The sequence below is a fragment of the Mustelus asterias genome, chromosome 9, assembly GCF_964213995.1.
Source record: "Mustelus asterias chromosome 9, sMusAst1.hap1.1, whole genome shotgun sequence".
Taxonomy (NCBI): Eukaryota; Metazoa; Chordata; class Chondrichthyes; order Carcharhiniformes; family Triakidae; genus Mustelus; species Mustelus asterias.
The window spans coordinates 113,518,485-113,537,443 of NC_135809.1; the positions used below are offsets into that span (position 1 = coordinate 113,518,485).

The following is an 18,959-nucleotide window of genomic DNA, read 5'->3' on the forward strand; positions in this document are numbered from 1 at the left end:
CCAGCTGACTGCCTGTAATGAAGGATCTGCCGAGACTCAGTATCTGGCTAGCGGGAGCTACCCGACAGATTCTTGTTGGGGAAACTCACTCCTCAGCCTTTTCACACTTACTTATTCTGCAATCCATAGAATCCCGACAGTGTAGGGAGGAGGCCATTCGGCCCATTGAGCCTGCACCAACTCTCCAACAGAGCAAAACACCCAGGCCCTGTCCCCGTAGCCCCATGTATTTACCCCCTAATTTACACATTTTGGGACACTAAGGGACGTGGCCAATCCACCTAACCTACACATCTTTGTGGGAGGAAACCCACGCAGACACGGGGAGAATGTGCAAACTCCATGCAGTCACTCAAGGCTGGAATTGAACCCAAGTCCCTGGCACTGTGAGGCAACAGTGCTAACCACTGTGACAGCGTGCTGTCCCTTATTGTATCTATTGGCCTATGGTGGTAAAATGTCAACAAAATTGTCAGCGTTCTGTCATTTCTCCACTGAAACTAACGGCGCCCATGCGCAGAATAACATGGGAATTCAGAAGTTGCTGCCAGTCTGTGCTCCTCCACAGGGGGCAATGTTGAGGCTCCTCCCAGACTCCAATCAATGGGAATCGTATGAATTGACAAAACGTTCTGCTCTTCCACTATTAGTCTCACTTTAGAAACATTTAGAGGTTATACCTTTTCAGATAAGGTTTTCAATGGCGAAGTAACTTCACAATTACTGCCGAACACCTTCACTGGCCCTGTAAAGCTAATTTTTATTTGTCGAATATCAACATTTTTAAAAGCATTTTTGCCATTATTCCCACTTTATCTTAATCCAATCGCGATTATCTCTTTGGTGTCTGAAAATGTAAATTAAGACAAAGATATTTAATGCTTTTTAACCTCCTGGCTTGCTGTCTGTGTGAATACTTCAATATGATTGACTGTTTTCCCTGCTCAGTGATATCACTGCTGCCTGGAGATCACGCTGATTTGAGAAAGGGGAGTTCCACACCAGGAAGATCACTGGATCACTTTAGGATGCTTTCTTCAATGTCACAGTAAGAAGGGTCACAACAGCAGGTTGAAGTCCAACAGGTTTATTTGGAATCATGAGCTTTCGGAGCACTGCTCCTTCCTCGGGTGAGTGAAAGCCACTCACCTGAGGAAGGAGCAGTGCTCCAAAAGCTCGTGATTCCAAATAAACCTGTTGGACTTCAACCTGATATTGTGAGACTTATTACTGTGCCCACCCCAGTCCAACGTTGGCATCTCCACATCATGATTACCACCACCTTCAATGTCAGAAATGAATGCCCTTACTTCCCTCCCAAACACGAAATCCAAATGAATAACAGACATGTCTGTTGTATATTCATTGGATAGGCCTTGGCTGAGTATTGTATTCAATCCTGGATGCTGTACTTCAGTTCAGGACAGATGCCAAAGCCTAGGGAGGGGTGCAGAGGGGATTTACCAGAATGGTTTTAGCAATGAGGGACTTCTGTTATGTAAAAAGACTGGAGAAGCTGGGGTCGTTCTCCTTGGAGACTAAGGGTAGATTTGATAAAGGGATTCAAAGTCATGAAGGATTTGGATAAATAAACAAACTGTTTCCATGGTATGAAAGTTAATAACCAGAGAATACAGATTTAAGATCATTGACCAATGAACCAGAGGTGAGAGGAGGACAATTATTTTTACACAGTGAGTTATTGTGATCTGGAATGCACTGCCTGCAAGTGTAGTGGAAGCGGATTGAATAGTAATTTTCAAAAGGAAATTGGATAAATACTTAAAGGGGTCAAATTTGCAGGGCTAATCACCACAACTAGGATGTTATGGTCGCCATACTGTGTTAACTTGTTTTCGTCTTCATTTCAAGTTTGCTTCTCCCCCTTTCTTTCAGGTGGCAATTCTCACCTGGGCATCGACATGATTGAGGATCGTTCATCTAGTAGTCCCAGCAACGACGAAGCAGCCATGGCAGTGATCATGAGCCTTCTGGAAGCGGACGCAGGACTCGGAGGGCCGGTCGATTTTAGTGACTTGCCATGGCCCCTCTGAACAATATGTTGCGTTGGCAACCCCGAGTCATTTGTACAGAGAAGAGTGCATTCAATTGAACACCGATGGAGCCACTCATCGGACCTGTTGCCAACGTGTGTGTTGCTTTGAATTGCACGTAGCTGAGACACGTGTGTGGATTCTACAAAAATGCTTCAGCCCCAACCCATTGCATCTGTGAAGCAAGTTGCTTTGTTGACCTTGAAATACTGGTGAGTTTCTGCTGAGGATATTTTAAGCCTGTTTTATGTTTTTTTTTAAAAATTGAACGGAAGCACTTCTGGAGCTTAACTTTGTGACGGTTCATTTTACAACATCAGTTCCCAACGTGTGTAATCTCTTCTACAGAACTAATTGTGTCAAAATGCTTGTTTATATTCTTGCATTGCTCTGTCCAAGATATATACATATATATATTTATTGTATTAGCTATAAAATGCTGTTTTAAACCTGCAGTGTTGATCTTGTTTGCCACTTGTACAGTTTTTTTTACAGAAATCACTTTGTACAAAGAAATGCTGTCTTAAAACCTTAGTTAATATATTTGTATATACTGTGCAAACTGGATTTGTACTGACGCTCTGTCCCCTCTTTATCCCATAATATACATTAAATTCATTTTAACTTATTCCTTAATCTAAATTACCCTTGCTTGTCGTGTGTCCGCTGTTGCATGACTTGTGCCTCTTCATCCAATGTGTCAGCCAATACATATCCCACAGGATTGTACGTCTGCATGCAAGTACATAAGCATTCCACTGCTATTTTTGATATTTTAACAAAAGCTAAAGCTCTAATAAAGTGAAACAGACTCTGTTTACGGAGATTGTACATGAAGGTTTCTGTGCAGGTAGAGACTCCGAAGCGGGAGCCTGTAGTAAACTGAATCAATTTGTTCAATGGCAAGGTGAGTGTACAAGAATTGTACTCAGACTTATGGTCTGACTAATTTGCTACATGATACGATGAAGGGAGCTTTAAAATAAGAAAATTACAGCACAGGAAGAGGCCCTCCAAGCCTGCACTGATCATGCTGCCCAACTGAACTAAAACCCCCTACTCTTCCGGGGACCATATCCCTCTATTCCCATCCTATTCACATTTGTCTAGATGCTCCTTAAAAGTCACTATTGTATCTGCTTCCACTACCTCCCCTGGCAGTGAGTTCCAGGCACACACCACCGTCTGTGTTTAAAAAAAAACTTGCCCTTATTTTTAAAGCCCACCCCTATCCTCTTACAAGCACTACCACCCTCAAATCTGTGTTCTCCTCCAATTCAGCAGGCCTGGTTTTCATTGCTCCAATATTGGTGGCTGTGCCTTCTGCCACCCAGGCCTTAATCTCTAATTCTGTCCCCGAACCTCTCGAACTGCCTTTAAAAAAATCTCCCCTTCAAGCTTTTGGTTATAGAATCATTGAAACCCTACAGTACTGAAAGAGGCCATTCGGCCCATCGAGTCTGCACCAACCACAGTCCCACCCAGGCCCTACCCCCATATCCCTACATATTTTACCCACTAATCCCTCTAACCTATGCATCTCAGAACACTAAGGGGCAATTTTAGCATGGCCAATCAACCTAACCCACACATCTTTGGACTGTGGGAGGAAACCCACGCAGACACGAGGAGAATGTGCAAACTCCACACAGACAGTGACCCAAGCCAGGAATTGAACCCAGGTCCCTGGAGCTGTGAAGCAGCAGTGTCAACCACTGTGCTAGCATGCCGCCATGGTTATCTGTCCTATTACTGGTATCATGTGAATGAGTCTAATTTTATTTGAAAATGCTCCTGTAAAGCACCCTGGGTGTTAAAGGGTGCTCAATAAATCCAAGTTGTTATTGACTAATCACAGAATTAATCTCTAATCCGCAACAGATCCACAAGGTGAGAAACAGCCCAGTGGAAGGAGTGCTTTGGGCACCTGTTCCTCCCAAGAGCTCACTTGGCAGCTGTTTTTCAACATTACACCTGTAACTCCACTTACATTATTGCCTCTATTCGGTACAAAGTACTTCATCTCCTGAACTTGTCAAGATTCTCCATAAATGCAATTTTAGAAGTATACTTTAGAGACTCTCCATATAGAGTGCAGTTGATGGGTGAACAAGTGTATCTTTAAATCCATGTGCTAGCTGCACTTGTTGAATTAGGTAGTGAAGGTTTTCATTTTCAAATGTGATAATTGATGGAAACTTGCCAATTGTTATTACATATTATACTGTAATGAAATTAGGGTACTTTTTTCAAAGGCTTGCTGAGATGGAGCAAGAGGATTAAAGGATTTTTAAATTGGTTAATTGGATTTACCAATAGTGGATAATGTATATAGTTAATTGGATTTTCTGAAATTCCAACCATGAACACACTTTAAAACGGAAAATACTCTTGGACATGGTGAGGCAGTGAAGGGTGCAACAAAAATGCAAGACTTCCTTTCAGGAGGACAGTATTAGGCCAGAAACATGTCAGTTTCTTGACCCTTTCCTGACATCTTCTGGAAAACCACATTCCTGTTAAAGACAACCCATCTGGGAACAAGGGCATGGAGTCGACATTCAGAAATGAATGCTAGGCTGTGTGAACTATAAGCTGCCTCGACTCCAGATTCAATGTTACCACAAAATCTAACCGTACAAGGGTTTGGATAAAGATCACCTGCCACAAAACTCACCAGTTTAGTGGCTACCCTGATAGGTCTGGCTTGTATTTATATAAATCACCTATCTGTGGGAGGCGAGGGAGGAGATTGCGGAGCCTTTGGCGATGATCTTTGCATCGTCGATGGAGACGGGAGAGGTTCCGGAGGATTGGAGGATTGCGGATGTGGTCCCTATATTCAAGAAAGGGAACAGGGACAGCCCGGGAAATTACCGACCGGTGAGTCTAACCTCAGTGGTTGGTAAGTTGATGGAGAGGATCCTGAGAGACAGGATTTATGATCATCTAGAGAAGTTTAGTATGATCAAAAGTAGTCAGCACGGCTTTGTCAGGGGCAGGTCGTGCCTTACGAGCCTGGTTGAGTTCTTTGAAAATGTGACCAAGCACATTGACGAAGGAAGAGCGGTGGATGTGGTCTATATGGACTTCAGCAAAGCGTTCGATAAGGTCCCCCATGCAAGACTTCTTGAGAAAGCGAGAGGGCATGGGATCCAAGGGGCTGTTGCCTTGTGGATCCAGAACTGGCTTGCCGGCAGAAGGCAGAGAGTGGCTGTGGAGGGGTCTTTCTCTGCATGGAGGTCAGTGACCAGTGGAGTGCCCCAGGGATCTGTTCTGGGACCCTTGCTGTTTGTCATTTTCATAAATGACCTGGATGAGGAAGTGGAGGGATGGGTTGGTAAGTTTGCTGACGACACCAAGGTAGGTGGTGTTGTGGATAGTTTGGAGGGATGTCAGAAGTTGCAGCGAGACATAGATAGAATGCAAGACTGGGCGGAGAAGTGGCAGATGGACTTCAACCCGGATAAGTGTGTAGTGATCCATTTTGGCAGATCCAATGGGATGGAGCAGCAGTATAAAATGAAGGGTACCATTCTTAGCAGTGTAGAGGATCAGAAGGACCTTGGGGTCCGGGTCCATAGGACTCTTAAATCGGCCTCGCAGGTGGAGGATGCGGTCAAGAAGGCGTACGGCGTACTAGCCTTCATTAATCGAGGGATTGAGTTTAGGAGTCGGGAGATAATGCTGCAGCTTTATAGGACCCTGGTTAGACCCCACTTGGAGTACTGCGCGCAGTTCTGGTCACCTCATTACAGGAAAGATGTTGAAGCCATTGAAAGGGTGCAGAGGAGATTTACAAGGATGTTGCCTGGATTGGGGGGCATGCCTTATGAGGATAGGTTGAGGGAGCTTGGTCTCTTCTCCCTGGAGAGACGAAGGATGAGAGGTGACCTGATAGAGGTTTACAAGATGTTGAGGGGTCTGGATAGGGTGGACTCTCAGAGGCTATTTCCAAGGGCTGAAATGGTTGCTACGAGAGGACACAGGTTTAAGGTGCTGGGGGGTAGGTACAGGGGGGATGTCAGGGGTAAGTTTTTCACTCAGAGGGTGGTGGGTGAGTGGAATCGGCTGACGTCGGTGGTGGTGGAGGCAAACTCGTTGGGGTCTTTTAAGAGACTTCTGGATGAGTACATGGGATTTAATGGGATTGAGGGCTATAGATAGGCCTAGAGGTGGGGATGTGATCGGCGCAACTTGTGGGCCGAAGGGCCTGTTTGTGCTGTGGCTTTCTATGTTCTATCTGACATATTCCCTTCCAAACAATGTTGGTGCTTCCTGAATTTGAGAAATTAAAACAAACTGTGAATGAGTGGGTAGCACTCAGTAGTTTGGATTCATGTTCCACTCCAAAGACTAGTACAGTACTGGAGGGACAGCTATACTGTTTGAGGTGCTGCCTTTTGGATGGATGTTTAACAGGCCTCCATCTGTCCCCCTCAGATGGACATAAAAGTTACTTTTCTATTCCGAGGAAGAGCAGGGGAGTTCTCCACAGCAGTTATCCCTCAACTAGGGGAGATTCTGTCCAGAGTATTGGGAGGGGTGGGGGGAACTATCCTGTATAATCAGAGCAGTTGATCACCCTGTCCTCAGATAATCTTATGTCCCTTTGTGATGGGAAAAGGGTGAGCTGGAGTTAAGTGGAAGCTATGAAAACTGACCAGTTGAGAAATTTTTACACAAGAGGAGGACAAATGCTTGTGATGTTTATTTATATAATCATTCATCAGCTGTTAGAAATACAAGGAACACTCCTGCAACATGTACGTATACTTCAGAAAATTAAAAGACTTCAAAATGGCTCCACAGGACAGCAATAACCTCTGGCATACAGCAATAACTAGAATATATACCTTATATCCCACACCAAAAAAAATACCTGTACCTGAAGAGCGAGTACTTTGAACCACCAGGGTTAATTTGGTGTGCAAGATCTGAACATTCTCTTTCACTAATGTGTCACCACACATTTTTGAGTGTGCTGTGCCAGCAGAAATTTAATTGCATTTCACTGAACACTTGGCTAAAAGACAAGTACAGACCAAAGCCATTCCCCGATACGTAGCACCTAGACTGCATCAGTCTTTAAGTAACGGTGTGCATTTAAAAATAATGTGGAGGATGAAGAAACAACAGCAAAGGCATTCCTCTCCCTTCTTCCCAACACCAAAAGCCATTTGCTTTTGGTGATGTAGATGATAAAAAAAAAGTTTAACTTAAGACTTGTAGCAGGTTGCTTGGTTATGATCATACTTTGTTCATATCGGTGTATGATGCTGACACACTGTCTTGCACAGAAACGCACCAGGACGACGTCAATCACCAGCAGCATGCTTAACAGCCTCCTCTTCCCCAATGCCCCCGTCACAGGCATTGTCAGACAGCTGGGGGTTGGGGCTCAAGCTCCAGGTCATTAGTGCTGTTGGCAGGGTGATTGGGCAGAACATCCAGCTCATCCACCTGTGGTGTGGGGTGCATGACCACCAGCTGATCCTGTGGGATATCCGCTGCTGCCGCCGCCAGGTTGGTGATGGACTTGCTCTTCACGCATTGGAAATCGACGTGACGGCTCTTGCCCTCTTCCTTCTCCCAGGACATCCTGATGAACGGTCGCTGGACATAGTTGTAGATGACCTCAGGCCGGCCACCTGGCCTTTTTTTCACCTTCTCCTTGTACGTGGGATAACCTGAACAACACAAGAGAGGGGCATCAGTATGACTGGAACCAAGAACAAGCACATTTTCCTCAGGGATCTTTTTTAAAGTAGTGGAGAGGAAGAATGAGAAACAAAAGCGAGGGAGAAATTAGTGGAAGACGCAGGGTAGGAAGATGCACAGTCAGGTCAGCCATGATCTTATTGAATGGCAGAGCAAGCTCAAGGGGCTAAATGGTCGACTCCTGTTCCTAACTCTCAGGTTCTGCCAGGGTTACTCAGGTTCAGACATCATCACAGCCTTGATCCAAACACGAGTGACTGCCCTCGATTTCGAGACAGCATTTAACCGAATGTGGCATTAAAGGAGCTCCAGAAAAATCCAAGTCAATGGGAATCAGAGGAAACTCTCCACTAGTTGAAGTCCGACCAGCACTATGAAAGATGCCCTTGGTGGAGGCAATTAATCGTCACCCCAGGACATTTTCTCAAGAGCACTTCAGGGTAGTGTCCCAAGCCCAACCACATTTAGCTACTCCAATGACTTTCCCTCCATCATAAAGTTAGAACTGGGAATCTTTGCTGATGATTGCACTGCAATCAATACCATTCATAACTTCTCATGTAATTAAGTAGTCCGTGCCAGCATACAGTAAGATCCAGACAACATTCAGGCTAGGGCTGATAAGTGGCAAGCAATATTCTTGCTGCACAAGTGCTAGGCAGTGACCATCTCCAACAAAGTAATCTAACCATACCCTTCAGGTTTATTTGGAATCACGAGCTTTCGGAGCGCTGCTCCTTCACTCACTTGAAGGAGCAGCATTCCGAAACTCGTGATTCCAAATAAACCTGTTGGACTTTAACCTGGTATTGAGAGACTTCTTACTGTGTCCACCCCAGTCCAACGCTGTCCATCTCCACATCATAACCATACCCGTTGACATTCATCAGCATTACCATTGCTGAATTCCCCACAATCAACATTGCAAGAGTCACCAGAAACATAATTAGACCAGCCATATATTTGGAGCAGGTCAGAGGCTGGGCATTCTGCAGTGAGGAACTCACCTCCCGATTCTCCAAAGCCTCTCCCAACATCATCTACAAGAGTCAGGAGTGTGGAACAATTGCTTGGGTGAGTGCAGCTCCAACACTACTCAAAAAGCTTGACATCCAGGACAAAGCAGCCTATATGATGGGTACCTTATGCACCAACTTAAACATTTGCTTCTTTGCACTGTGGCATTTGTGTCTACCATTCATCAGGTGCACTGAAGCAACTTGTTAAGGCTCCACCTTCCGAAACCGTGACTGCTGATACAGACAGAAAAGGGCAGCAGACACAAAAACACCACCACCTGACACAAGCTGGGGTGGGAAGAGGGTGAGCTGTGAGGAGCATGCAGAGCTGCTTCAGTGAGATTTGGACAAGTTGAGTGACTTGCCAAATGCATAGCAGATGCAGTATGATATGGATGCATTTGAAGTTATTCACTTTGGTAGCAAAAACAGGAAGTCAAGTTATCTGAATGGCTATAAATTGAGAGAATGTGCAACGAGACCTGGGTGTCCTCAAACAGTCACAAATTAAGCATGCAGGTGCGACAGGTGGTAAAGGAGACAAATGGAATGTTGGCCTTAATAGCGAAAGAATTCGCTGCAATTACACAGGGCCTTGGTCAGATCACACCTAGAATAGTGCGCGCAGTTTTGGTCTCATCTGAAGGTGGATGTTCTTGCTATAGAGGGTGTGCAGAGAAGGTTTACCAGACTGATTCCTGGGCTGGCAGGACTGATGTACAAGGAGAGATTAGGTTTGTTAGGATTATATTTGTTGGAGTTTAGAATAATGAGGGGGGGGGGGGTTGGATCTCATAGAAACCTGTAAAATTCTAACAGGAGTAGACAGGGTAGATGTTGGAAGGATGTTCCCGATTGTGGGGTTGTTCAGAACCAGGGGTCATCGTCTAAGGATAAGGGATGAACCTTTTAGGACTGAGATGTGGAGAAGTTTCTTCACCTGGAGAGTGGAAAGCCTGTGGAATTTGCTACCAGCTGAAGCCAAAACAGTGAGCGGAATTTTCCTTCCTGCCACAGGAATCTTAGCAGGTGGGGGTAGACCATGCAAACATCCGTTGACCTTGGGCGGGATTTTCCAGTCTTGGGGCAAGCACAACCGGAAAATCCCATCAGTATGTTTTCAAGGAGTTAGATACAGCTCTACAGGTGAAGAGGATCAAATCAAGAGTTGGATGATCAGCCTTAATCATAATGAATGTTGGATAGATTCGAAGGGCTGAATGGTCTATTCCTTCTACTTTCTATGTTCCGATGCAAATTTCCCTCTCGGCCACTTGGAACAACATTAGTGCTCCTTCAATCACTGGACCAAAATCCTGGAACCCTCTTCCTGACAGCATTGTGGGTGTACCTACACCACATGGACTACAGCAGTTCATCACCAGCCAGCTTTGATGCCAATTAAAGATCTGCAATAAATGCAATGCTCACATCTCATGAACAAATGAAACAAAATGTGTGATGCTCTGAAAGTACTGGACATGAAGTTGACAGCCTGGATTGAGGTCAAGTCTCTGGTGTGATACTTGAACCCAAAACCAAGCCTGGGAGGGAAAGGTGTTGTGTGGTATTGGGGGGTTGTACAGGGGGAGGAAAAAAGTGAATTAATTGATGTTACTAAACGAGGAAAATATGATATCCCAAGCAGGTTGTCTGTTAGTTTGTTAGACATCAAATTGGGCCCAGAAAGATTTTGTTCTTGGGATACAGACGATGTTGTGAAATCTACTGCCAGTTGCCCTGAGGTGATGGTGATGTGCCTTCTTGAATATCTGTAGTCCTTGGAAGATAGTGTTCTCACAATGTTGGGCAAGTTCATTGGGTAAGCTCACTGTACCAGTTGCAGTCAAGACCAGATCTGCGCTAAAAGGTTTCAACAAATGACAGATTGAATGGGAACAGGTTTGAGGGGTTAAATGGTCTACTCCTGTTCCCATGACACATTGCACTGAATGGACATGTATCCTTTTGAATTAGAAGATTAGGAGTCATTTAATTGAGGTGTTTTAAGATGTTAATTGAATGTTTTTAATTCATTCATGGGGTGTGCGCATTGCTGGCTAGCCCAGCATTTATTACCCATTCCTAATTGCCCCGTAGAAGGTGGTGGCGAGCTGCATACTTGAAGCTGTTGTAGTCCACTAGGTGCTGGTACACCCACAGTGCTGTTAGGAACAGAGTTCCAGAACTTTGAGCCAGCGGCAGTGAAGGAATGGCAATATACTTCCAAGTCAGGACGGTGTGTGGCTTGGAGAGGACATCCCAGGTTGTGATATTTCATGCATCTGCTGCCTTTGCCCTTCTGCATGGCAGTTCTCGTAGGTTTGGAAGGTGCTGTCAAAGGAATATTGGCCGAGTTCCTACAGTGCATCTAGTAGATGGTGCGCACTGCGGCCACTATGCATTGGTGGTGGAGGGAGTGAATGTCAAACATGCAGACTGCTTGGTTCCGGATAGTGTCAAGCTTCTTGAGTGTGGTTGGAGCTGCACTCATCCAGGCGAACGGAATATTCCATCACACCCTTGACTTGTGCCTTATAGATGGACAGGTTTTGGGGAGTCAGGAGGCAAATTACTTGCCGCAGGATTCCTAGCCTCTGACCTGCTCTTGTAGCCACAGTATTTATATGGCTAGTCCAGTTCAATTTCTGGTAAATGGTAACTCCAATGATGTTGATAGTGCGGGATTCAGAGATGATAATGCCATTGAATATCATGGGGTGATGGTTAAATTCTCTCTTGTTGGAGACAGTCATTGCTTGGCACTTGTGTGAACGTTATTTGCCGCTTCACAGCCCAAGCCTGGATATTGTCCAAGTCTGGCTGCTAGTTGATAGGGTAAGAAGTTTAACAACACCAGGTTAAAGTCCAACAGGTTTATTTGGTAGCAAAAGCCACACAAGCTTTCGAGGCTCTGAGCCCCTTCTTCAGGTGAGTGGGAATTCTGTTCACAAACAGAACTTATAAGACACAGAAGGGTTGATAGGGTAGCAGTGTTGTCCAGAACAATAAAATTAGGGCTACACTGTTCAAGGGTCATGTCAGGATGCACTTCACACAAAGAGCAATGGAAATTTAGAACACTCTACCCCAAACGCTGTTGGGACTGGGGGCCAATTTAAAATTTCAAAGGTGAGAGTGATATACTTTTGTTGGACAATTATTAAGGTTCACAGAACCAAGGTGGGTAAATGAAGTTAAGATACAAATCAGCCATCATTTAACCGAATGGTCCACTCCTCCTGTTCTTGTACAGGGTTCACTTTTAAAGGTCTGTAACAAGACTGATGCTTTGTGCAGATGATTGTCTTGCTGCATTTCAAGAGATAGCAATGGAAATCTAGCCCATCAATCCCAGGGCAGGCTACTGGGTAGATGGCAGTCTTTGACAGCAGGTTCAAATCCAGCCAAATGTGTAAAGCTGGCTGAAAGGGGCCGATGTGGGTCAGGTTGGCTGAAAGGGGCCAGGCTGGAGGATCTCAGAGCAGTTTCTCCTGGATGCAGGCCTGTAACATATCTTGCTATAATGTACAAGGCATCACATCTGTACTCGACAAGCTGGAAGCAGCTGGTTTTGTCCTGACCAATTTTTGCATGTTTCACTGAGACACACAATCACTTCAGGAGAGTAAATGCGTCTGGAGTACGACCAATCTGGTCATCTCTACTGATTGTCAAGATTCTGCCAGTTGAACGAGTTTGAATCATTATCTGTATGTGTGCGCTAGACTGGTTATCTCAGCCACATTTACAAAGTAGCCACACAGACACGGGAATATAAACGATGCATTATGCAGCACGTAGGTCCCAGAGTAGCAAAGTATCTGAAGCAGCCAAATATTCAGTGCGCTATTAAATGACCTGACCACTGCAACCAGGCCGTCAGCCAACCTCATAAGAACACATTACATATAAAGAAGGGATTTAAATCCCACACAAAAACATACTGTTAAACTTCACTCTGTAATGCACTTTCCTCCCAAGTTTCCTCATCACTTTCCATTGTGTACAATTAATTCAATGCTTTATTCAGTGCCTTATTCAATGATCTCCAGAAAAAAACAGAACTTACCTTCAATACCCAATCTGATTTTCTTCAACCCTCGCTCTTTCAGAACAGTCTTGGCTACGTCTCTGTTCTCGATATATTTGAAGAATCGGTATAACTTTGTACTGTAAATAACTTGGAAAACAAGAGAGACATTGTCACAACTTTGACGGGGAAACGTTTGGATTTATTTGCATTTATTTTCTTTGAGGTCCATTTAGCCCAGGCTCAGTGTCAAGAGGTTCTTACATTATAACTTCCATGTTTTACAAAAGCAAGCGCGTTCTGATACTTGCTGTCTTGCATCAGACAAGAGGGGGGTGTTGTAAGCAGTGAAACCCGAGGACTTAGGGGAAAATGTAGTAAATAGACAATGGGGAGAAAGGAAAAAGGATGCACCTGTGTGTCTGCAAATGACACAAAAGGCTGCAGGATGCACTGATTGTACATGCTAACATTGCTCTCCGATATGGTTTTTTTTTGTCCGAGTCACCTGTCTCAGTACAATCCACTTTATTAATCACCAGGTTTGCAAAACAATAAAGGACAATTACCATAGAATGCTTGGCACAGTCGCAAACTAGATCCAGTGTGGTAAATGGTGAGGAAGCTGACAGCAGAGAAATTAAGTAGGAAAACTAACTTTTGGTAGTTTTTCTTCACTCTTTGCTGTCCCAAGGTAGCCTGCTCAGCTCACTGCCAGGGGCAATGCATGAATGGCTTCTCAGCTGCAGCAATGTTTGAAGAGCAAGATGCAATCTAGTATGATAGATTTGGCATATGGGTCCTCTGTAAATAATGATCTGCCTGGCTAAGCTTTAGAATCATACAGCACAGAAGGAAGTCATTTGGGCCCATGCCCTCTTTAATTAATTCCAGTCACCTGCCCTTTCCCCATAGTCCTGTAATTTTTTTCCCCCTTTAACTATTTATCTAACTCTTTTTTGAAACCAGTAACAACACTGTGTACATGTGCATGTCTGTGCGTGTGATTGCCTTTTGGAATTCACATTGCTCCTTCATCATTTCAAGTTGTGACATTTGTGTTTCAGCCACTGTAATAAGTTACTGAATCTGCTTCCACCAGCCTTTCAGGCAGCACATCTCCAATCACAACAGATCGCTGCGTAAAAAACACTCCCTCATGGCCTTGGGTGAATGACTGTGTGTGGAGTTTGCACATTCTCCGCGTAGACGTGGGTTTTCTCAGGCTGCTCCAGTTTCCTCCCACAGTCTAAGGATGTGCAGGTTTGCTGGATTGGCCATGCTAAATTGTCCCAAGATGTATAGGTTAGGGCAATTAGCGAGGTGAACTGTGGGATTAGGGGGGTAGGGCCTGGATAAAATGCTCTGTTGCAGAGTTGGTGCAGACTCGATGGGCTGAATAGCTGCCTTTGGCACTGTAGGCATTCTATGATTCCTTCATCATTTCAAAGTTGTGAAGTTTGTGTTTTGGTCACTATAAGATCATGTTATTTATTTCCTTTTGACTATAGTCTCCCACCTTCCTTGTAAAATGATCATATGGTGCTATTCAAAAGAGTAGAAGCATTCTCTCCTTTGTGTCCTGGGGCCAATATTTACCCATCAACCGTCATGAAAAGATTATCCAGGACTATCACACTGTTATTTGTGGGACCTTGCTGTGTGTAATTTGGCTGCCACAGTTTCCTACATTACAATGATGATACGTGAAAAAGCACTTCAGTGGCTATAAAATGTTTTGCGAAATCCTGTGGTAACGGCGGTCACTATCTTTCTCTTTTTCACACACAGGGAAGGGTACATTCCACAAATCGCTTTGCAGCAAATGTTATGTCACCTATTGTTTAAAGACATTCTTAAATTTAGATTGTCCTATTTAGAAATGCTGGATTCTGAGGAGTGGGGGCAGGGCAGAAGAATGGAATAGAAAACAACTGAACTAAATAGACCCAGATACTCAGGGTTGTATCCAAGAATGTAGCAGCTTTAACTCCAGATCAGGTCAGGGCAGGTGACCAGATATAGCTTGATGATAATGGAAGCTTTCCAAGGTCAGATCAGGGGAAACTTTTACTTGTCCTTTTGTCAAGCTGTTACGTAAGCTGGTGCTTTGACGCAGATCCCAACAGAAAGAAAATGAGCTATTTTTGAACATTCATAAAGATGCTCCTGGCAAAACAGCCTTCTCCTCAGAGACTGTAGTACAGCTCCTCTGATAATTGAACCACAGCTCTTAGGTTACCACCAGGTGCAGTCACTTGGTTTAAAACTGATGGGCTGGAGAAAAACAACCCTTTGTCACAATTCCTCCCATCATTCTTCATTGAACTCTGTATCAGCAGTACTCTCTAATTCCCCCCTCCCTCATCTATCTATCTATCGTTTTCTACATTATATTCTTACACTACTTCACTTCAAAGTATTTATTTGGCTGCAAAGTACTTTCAAATGTCCAGTAGCCACAGAAGTGCTTTCTTTTCTCTTAACTGCATCTCTTCTGCTTGCCTCAACCACTCCTTGTGGTAGCGAGTTCCACATTCTCATCAATCTCTGGGTAAGGATGTTTCCCCTGAATTCCCCACTTGATTTCTTATATTCATGACCTCCAGTAATGCTGATCCCTGCAAGTGGAAACTTCAGTTTCTTTGCTGCAAACATTCAAGGAACCCGCCTGGTGCTTGCACTCAGGATGGTCTTTACAGTCCAGGATAAATGAATCCTTTGGGACTTCAGAATGTCTCACACACCGGATTCATTACTTATTGACTGGGCCACATCTTGTGCATTAAATATTCTCTACTCTGTTCCCATTATCCATTTTTCTCCCCATCTTTCCGAAAGGTACAAGGATCAGTTGGGTACAATTTAAACAAGCCCATGGCACCTCAAACAAAATGTTTCTTCACAGAAGAAGAGTGATGGTTCATTCCACAATGGGAAGGCTGGGCATCAGATTTGAATTTCACCTGATCCCCACTTTCAGCAGGAAACACTGGACAAGATTCCTGACCTGATGTCAGGAACCTTCAGTTTGCACGTTCTCCCTGTGTCGGCGTGGGTTCCCTCCGGGTGCACGGATTTCCTCCCACATGCCAAAAGATGTGTGGGTTAGGTTGATTGACCATGCTAAATTGCCCCTTAGTGTCAGGGGGCTAGCAGGGCAAATACGTGGGGTTACAGGGATAGGACCTGGGTGGGATTGTTGTTGGTGCAGGCTTGATGGGCCAAATGGCCTCCTGCACTGTAGATTCTATGATTCTAAAATTTATTGGTGTTTTACAAGGAAGCAACTAGTAGAATAGGTAAGAGATTGTTGTCAGTGCAGGTTCGATGGGCATTTTAACAGCATAAAACAGAGCTATTAGTTTAAGTCACCACCACAGGGAACATGAACAGGGTTGTCTGGGAGGTGAGAATTGCAAAGGCAGATAAGATCAGCAATGAGAGAAACAAACAGCACACTTGAGAAAACAATTATGTCCCAAAATATGATTTTGTGGAAGCATTTTGCATTAAAAATAACATGGATGTACAAAACTCCAAGATTAACGTACTGAAATGATACAGCATCAAACTGACAGCTTACTTTGTGAATATTCCTCTCCCATCTGCGGTGGATACTCCTCATCCCAGTCAACCACATCATCGTCGGTTAACACTACAATGTGGCATTCCCGGTCACCACTTTGAGCACTGGCCACCATCAGTGGAAGAATCATTTCCTCCAGGTAGGATTCAAACTGCTTGCGTGCTCCATCATTGGAGAGTTCATGCATTAGAGCACCTTAAATTTAAAAAAATAATAATTTAATGTCTCCACATTCTACTCGATGCAGTGGCAGAACTGACAACGTAATCCTGCTTTCTTATTGCAAGAGAAATCGGCCAGTGACAGAAAGATTGAAAGCAGATTCCCATTCTCAAGAGGGTCCAGGAGGAACAGTGAGATCACTCCTATATGTATATTGATTACTTCTTGCGCAGCATGACTGGAACTTCAATGGACATTCAGCCTCTGAGTCATGGGGATTAGCTTGAGTGGCTAGCACTGATTACACTGATATGCCTTCTGTTTAGCCCCAAATATGCAAAAATGCTCCTCCCCTACAGCTTTACTCCCATCTCTCCACACCCCCTCATCCCAGTCCTGATTGGGGTGCAAACGCATCTTTCTGATTGCTGAATTTGGAACCAGAGCTTCAGACTTAGAGATGTTTTAAGAACAAATTTAACAATCATTCAATAACATTGTTAAGATTCCCAGCTAGTGAAGGAGGAGACCAGAAGTCAATCTTTACTCAATTTTAGATTAATTTGCAAAAGTTAATACAAATGTATACCGATCAAATCTATAGTGTCAATAGTCACTAGTGTCAATAAGTGCTTCTCTCTATACGCACAAATAATTATCCAATGAGTGCCCACATCTCCACCTTGCCATTATTAAACACCTCTTTTGACTCCTCATGATGACTGACAATAGAAGACTGGAAATATCTTAAGTTTTCCCAAGATACAGTTGACATACTTACTGAGATCTCTGCATTTGATGGTACTGTAATCAAAGGAGATGCAGAGGTAGTCACAAGCTTCTCTCAGTTCAGGTATTGAGATCCCATCAGGACAGCGGATTATACCAGTCTTGTAGTAATCCTGAAAGCAAATTTACAGACAAGAAAAATGAACTGAAGCTGAATAGGTACAGTACCTGAAAAGACAAGGGTGTTTCACTATCTTAAGTGATCAAATGGTATATCGAAGTCACATAGCAGTCAGATTAGCAATGGTGCTGAAAACTGCAGAAAATAAAGCATGCCCAAGATGATGTTTACAAGAATTGTAAAGCTACACGCTCCAGTTGTTCCTCTTGAGAAAAACTGCATTTGAAAGTTAAGACCAATTGTAGCTTTCAGGTTGAGTGGGATTAGAGGGCAGTTATAACCGAACCAGAATACAGTCCCTATTCATGTATTCTATTGTTCGTTTGCATCACCGTGCTTAACTAATGTCAAACTGGAGGAAGCTGTATACTGAGGGTTCCCCAGGGGCTATTAGTAGGACCACTACCTTTCTTCGTCGAAATCAATGATTCAGACATGGAAGCGAAAGGCACAATTTCAAAATTTGCAAATGTCAAAACATGGAAGTATTTTGAACTGAGCAAGACCGTGATAGACTTCAAGAGAACATACAGGGTTGGTGGAACAGGAAGACACAAGGCAGATGTAATTTAATAGAGAAATGTGAAGTGCTACATTTTGGTCTGAGAAACAGGGAAAGGTAATGAAAAAGAAAGGCTACAATTCTAAAGGGGGTGCAGGAGCAGAGGGGCCTGGGGATCGATTTGCACAACTTGAAGGTGGCAGAGTAGGTTGAGAAAGAGGTTATTAAGGCATACTGTAAGACGCTGTCACATTTTTGACTGACTTGCTTGAACTTTTAATTGAAATTAGGTTATTTTTCATACTAGATAAACAGTCACCAATAAAACACAGGCTCAGAAAAAGTCATAAATGAGTGGAAACCAATAACAAACATGTTTAAAAAAACATGCTTCACTTTGATATCAATCATGACATTTGGAGAAGTTTTATATTCATGAAAATCAAGAAACATCATGTCTGAAAACACAAAAGATAAAAGGATTAGTATGTTTTTTTAAAAAAATGTTAATTCAGTTGGTCTAAACCGTTTGGAGGCCGTGAAGAAAGAGACACAAACGGGTGTTGATTGAGGAGGTCAGAGTTTGTTCCTTTTGAAATGCAGACACTAAGAATTCCCCAAGCAATACTTTGAAACAATTCAAGCCTCTTGAGTTTGACTTTTTTTACAATGTTATGATCCAGGAAAGAAGTTACTGATAGCAATCCTGAAAACATGGGCAACAGATGAGGAATGCAACTGCCAGATTTGTAGAGCTGATATTTTTGTAAGGGAAGTCTCTAGCCTCCAATATACTTGGCTGTCTCGGAGTTTAAGCCAAAGGTGATGCAGGTTTGACAGCAAGATGACATTTGCCTCATCTAGTCTTTTTCCAGAGGAGTCCTCAATGACCAGGATTAATGGTACAACACTACTGGGGTCGACTGCAAGGCAGGTCTGTCCTCAGTGCTATGATATTTCCATACCCCC

The 18,959-nt window shown here is 43.8% G+C and overlaps 2 protein-coding genes across 12 annotated transcripts in view; one reads left to right on the forward strand and one right to left on the reverse strand.

Moving 5' to 3' along the window:
- LOC144499194 (basic helix-loop-helix ARNT-like protein 1) overlaps positions 1 to 3,901 on the forward strand; it is a 77,135-nt gene extending 73,234 nt beyond the window's left edge. For all 3 annotated transcript variants that reach the window (XM_078221298.1, XM_078221296.1, XM_078221297.1), the window contains one exon: positions 1,897 to 3,901. In XM_078221298.1, the coding sequence (XP_078077424.1) occupies positions 1,897 to 2,054 (158 nt within the window). In that variant the 3' untranslated portion in view covers positions 2,055 to 3,901. The remainder of the gene's footprint in view (positions 1 to 1,896) is intronic.
- Positions 3,902 to 6,743: 2,842 nt separating this feature from the next.
- Positions 6,744 to 18,959, reverse strand: part of btbd10b (BTB (POZ) domain containing 10b) — a 72,234-nt gene continuing 60,018 nt past the window's right edge. For all 9 annotated transcript variants that reach the window (XM_078220885.1, XM_078220889.1, XM_078220884.1 and 6 more), the window contains 4 exons: positions 17,360 to 17,480; positions 16,414 to 16,611; positions 12,867 to 12,977; positions 6,744 to 7,744 (listed from right to left, as the gene is read on the reverse strand). In XM_078220885.1, the coding sequence (XP_078077011.1) occupies positions 7,434 to 7,744; positions 12,867 to 12,977; positions 16,414 to 16,611; positions 17,360 to 17,480 (741 nt within the window). In that variant the 3' untranslated portion in view covers positions 6,744 to 7,433. The remainder of the gene's footprint in view (positions 7,745 to 12,866; positions 12,978 to 16,413; positions 16,612 to 17,359; positions 17,481 to 18,959) is intronic.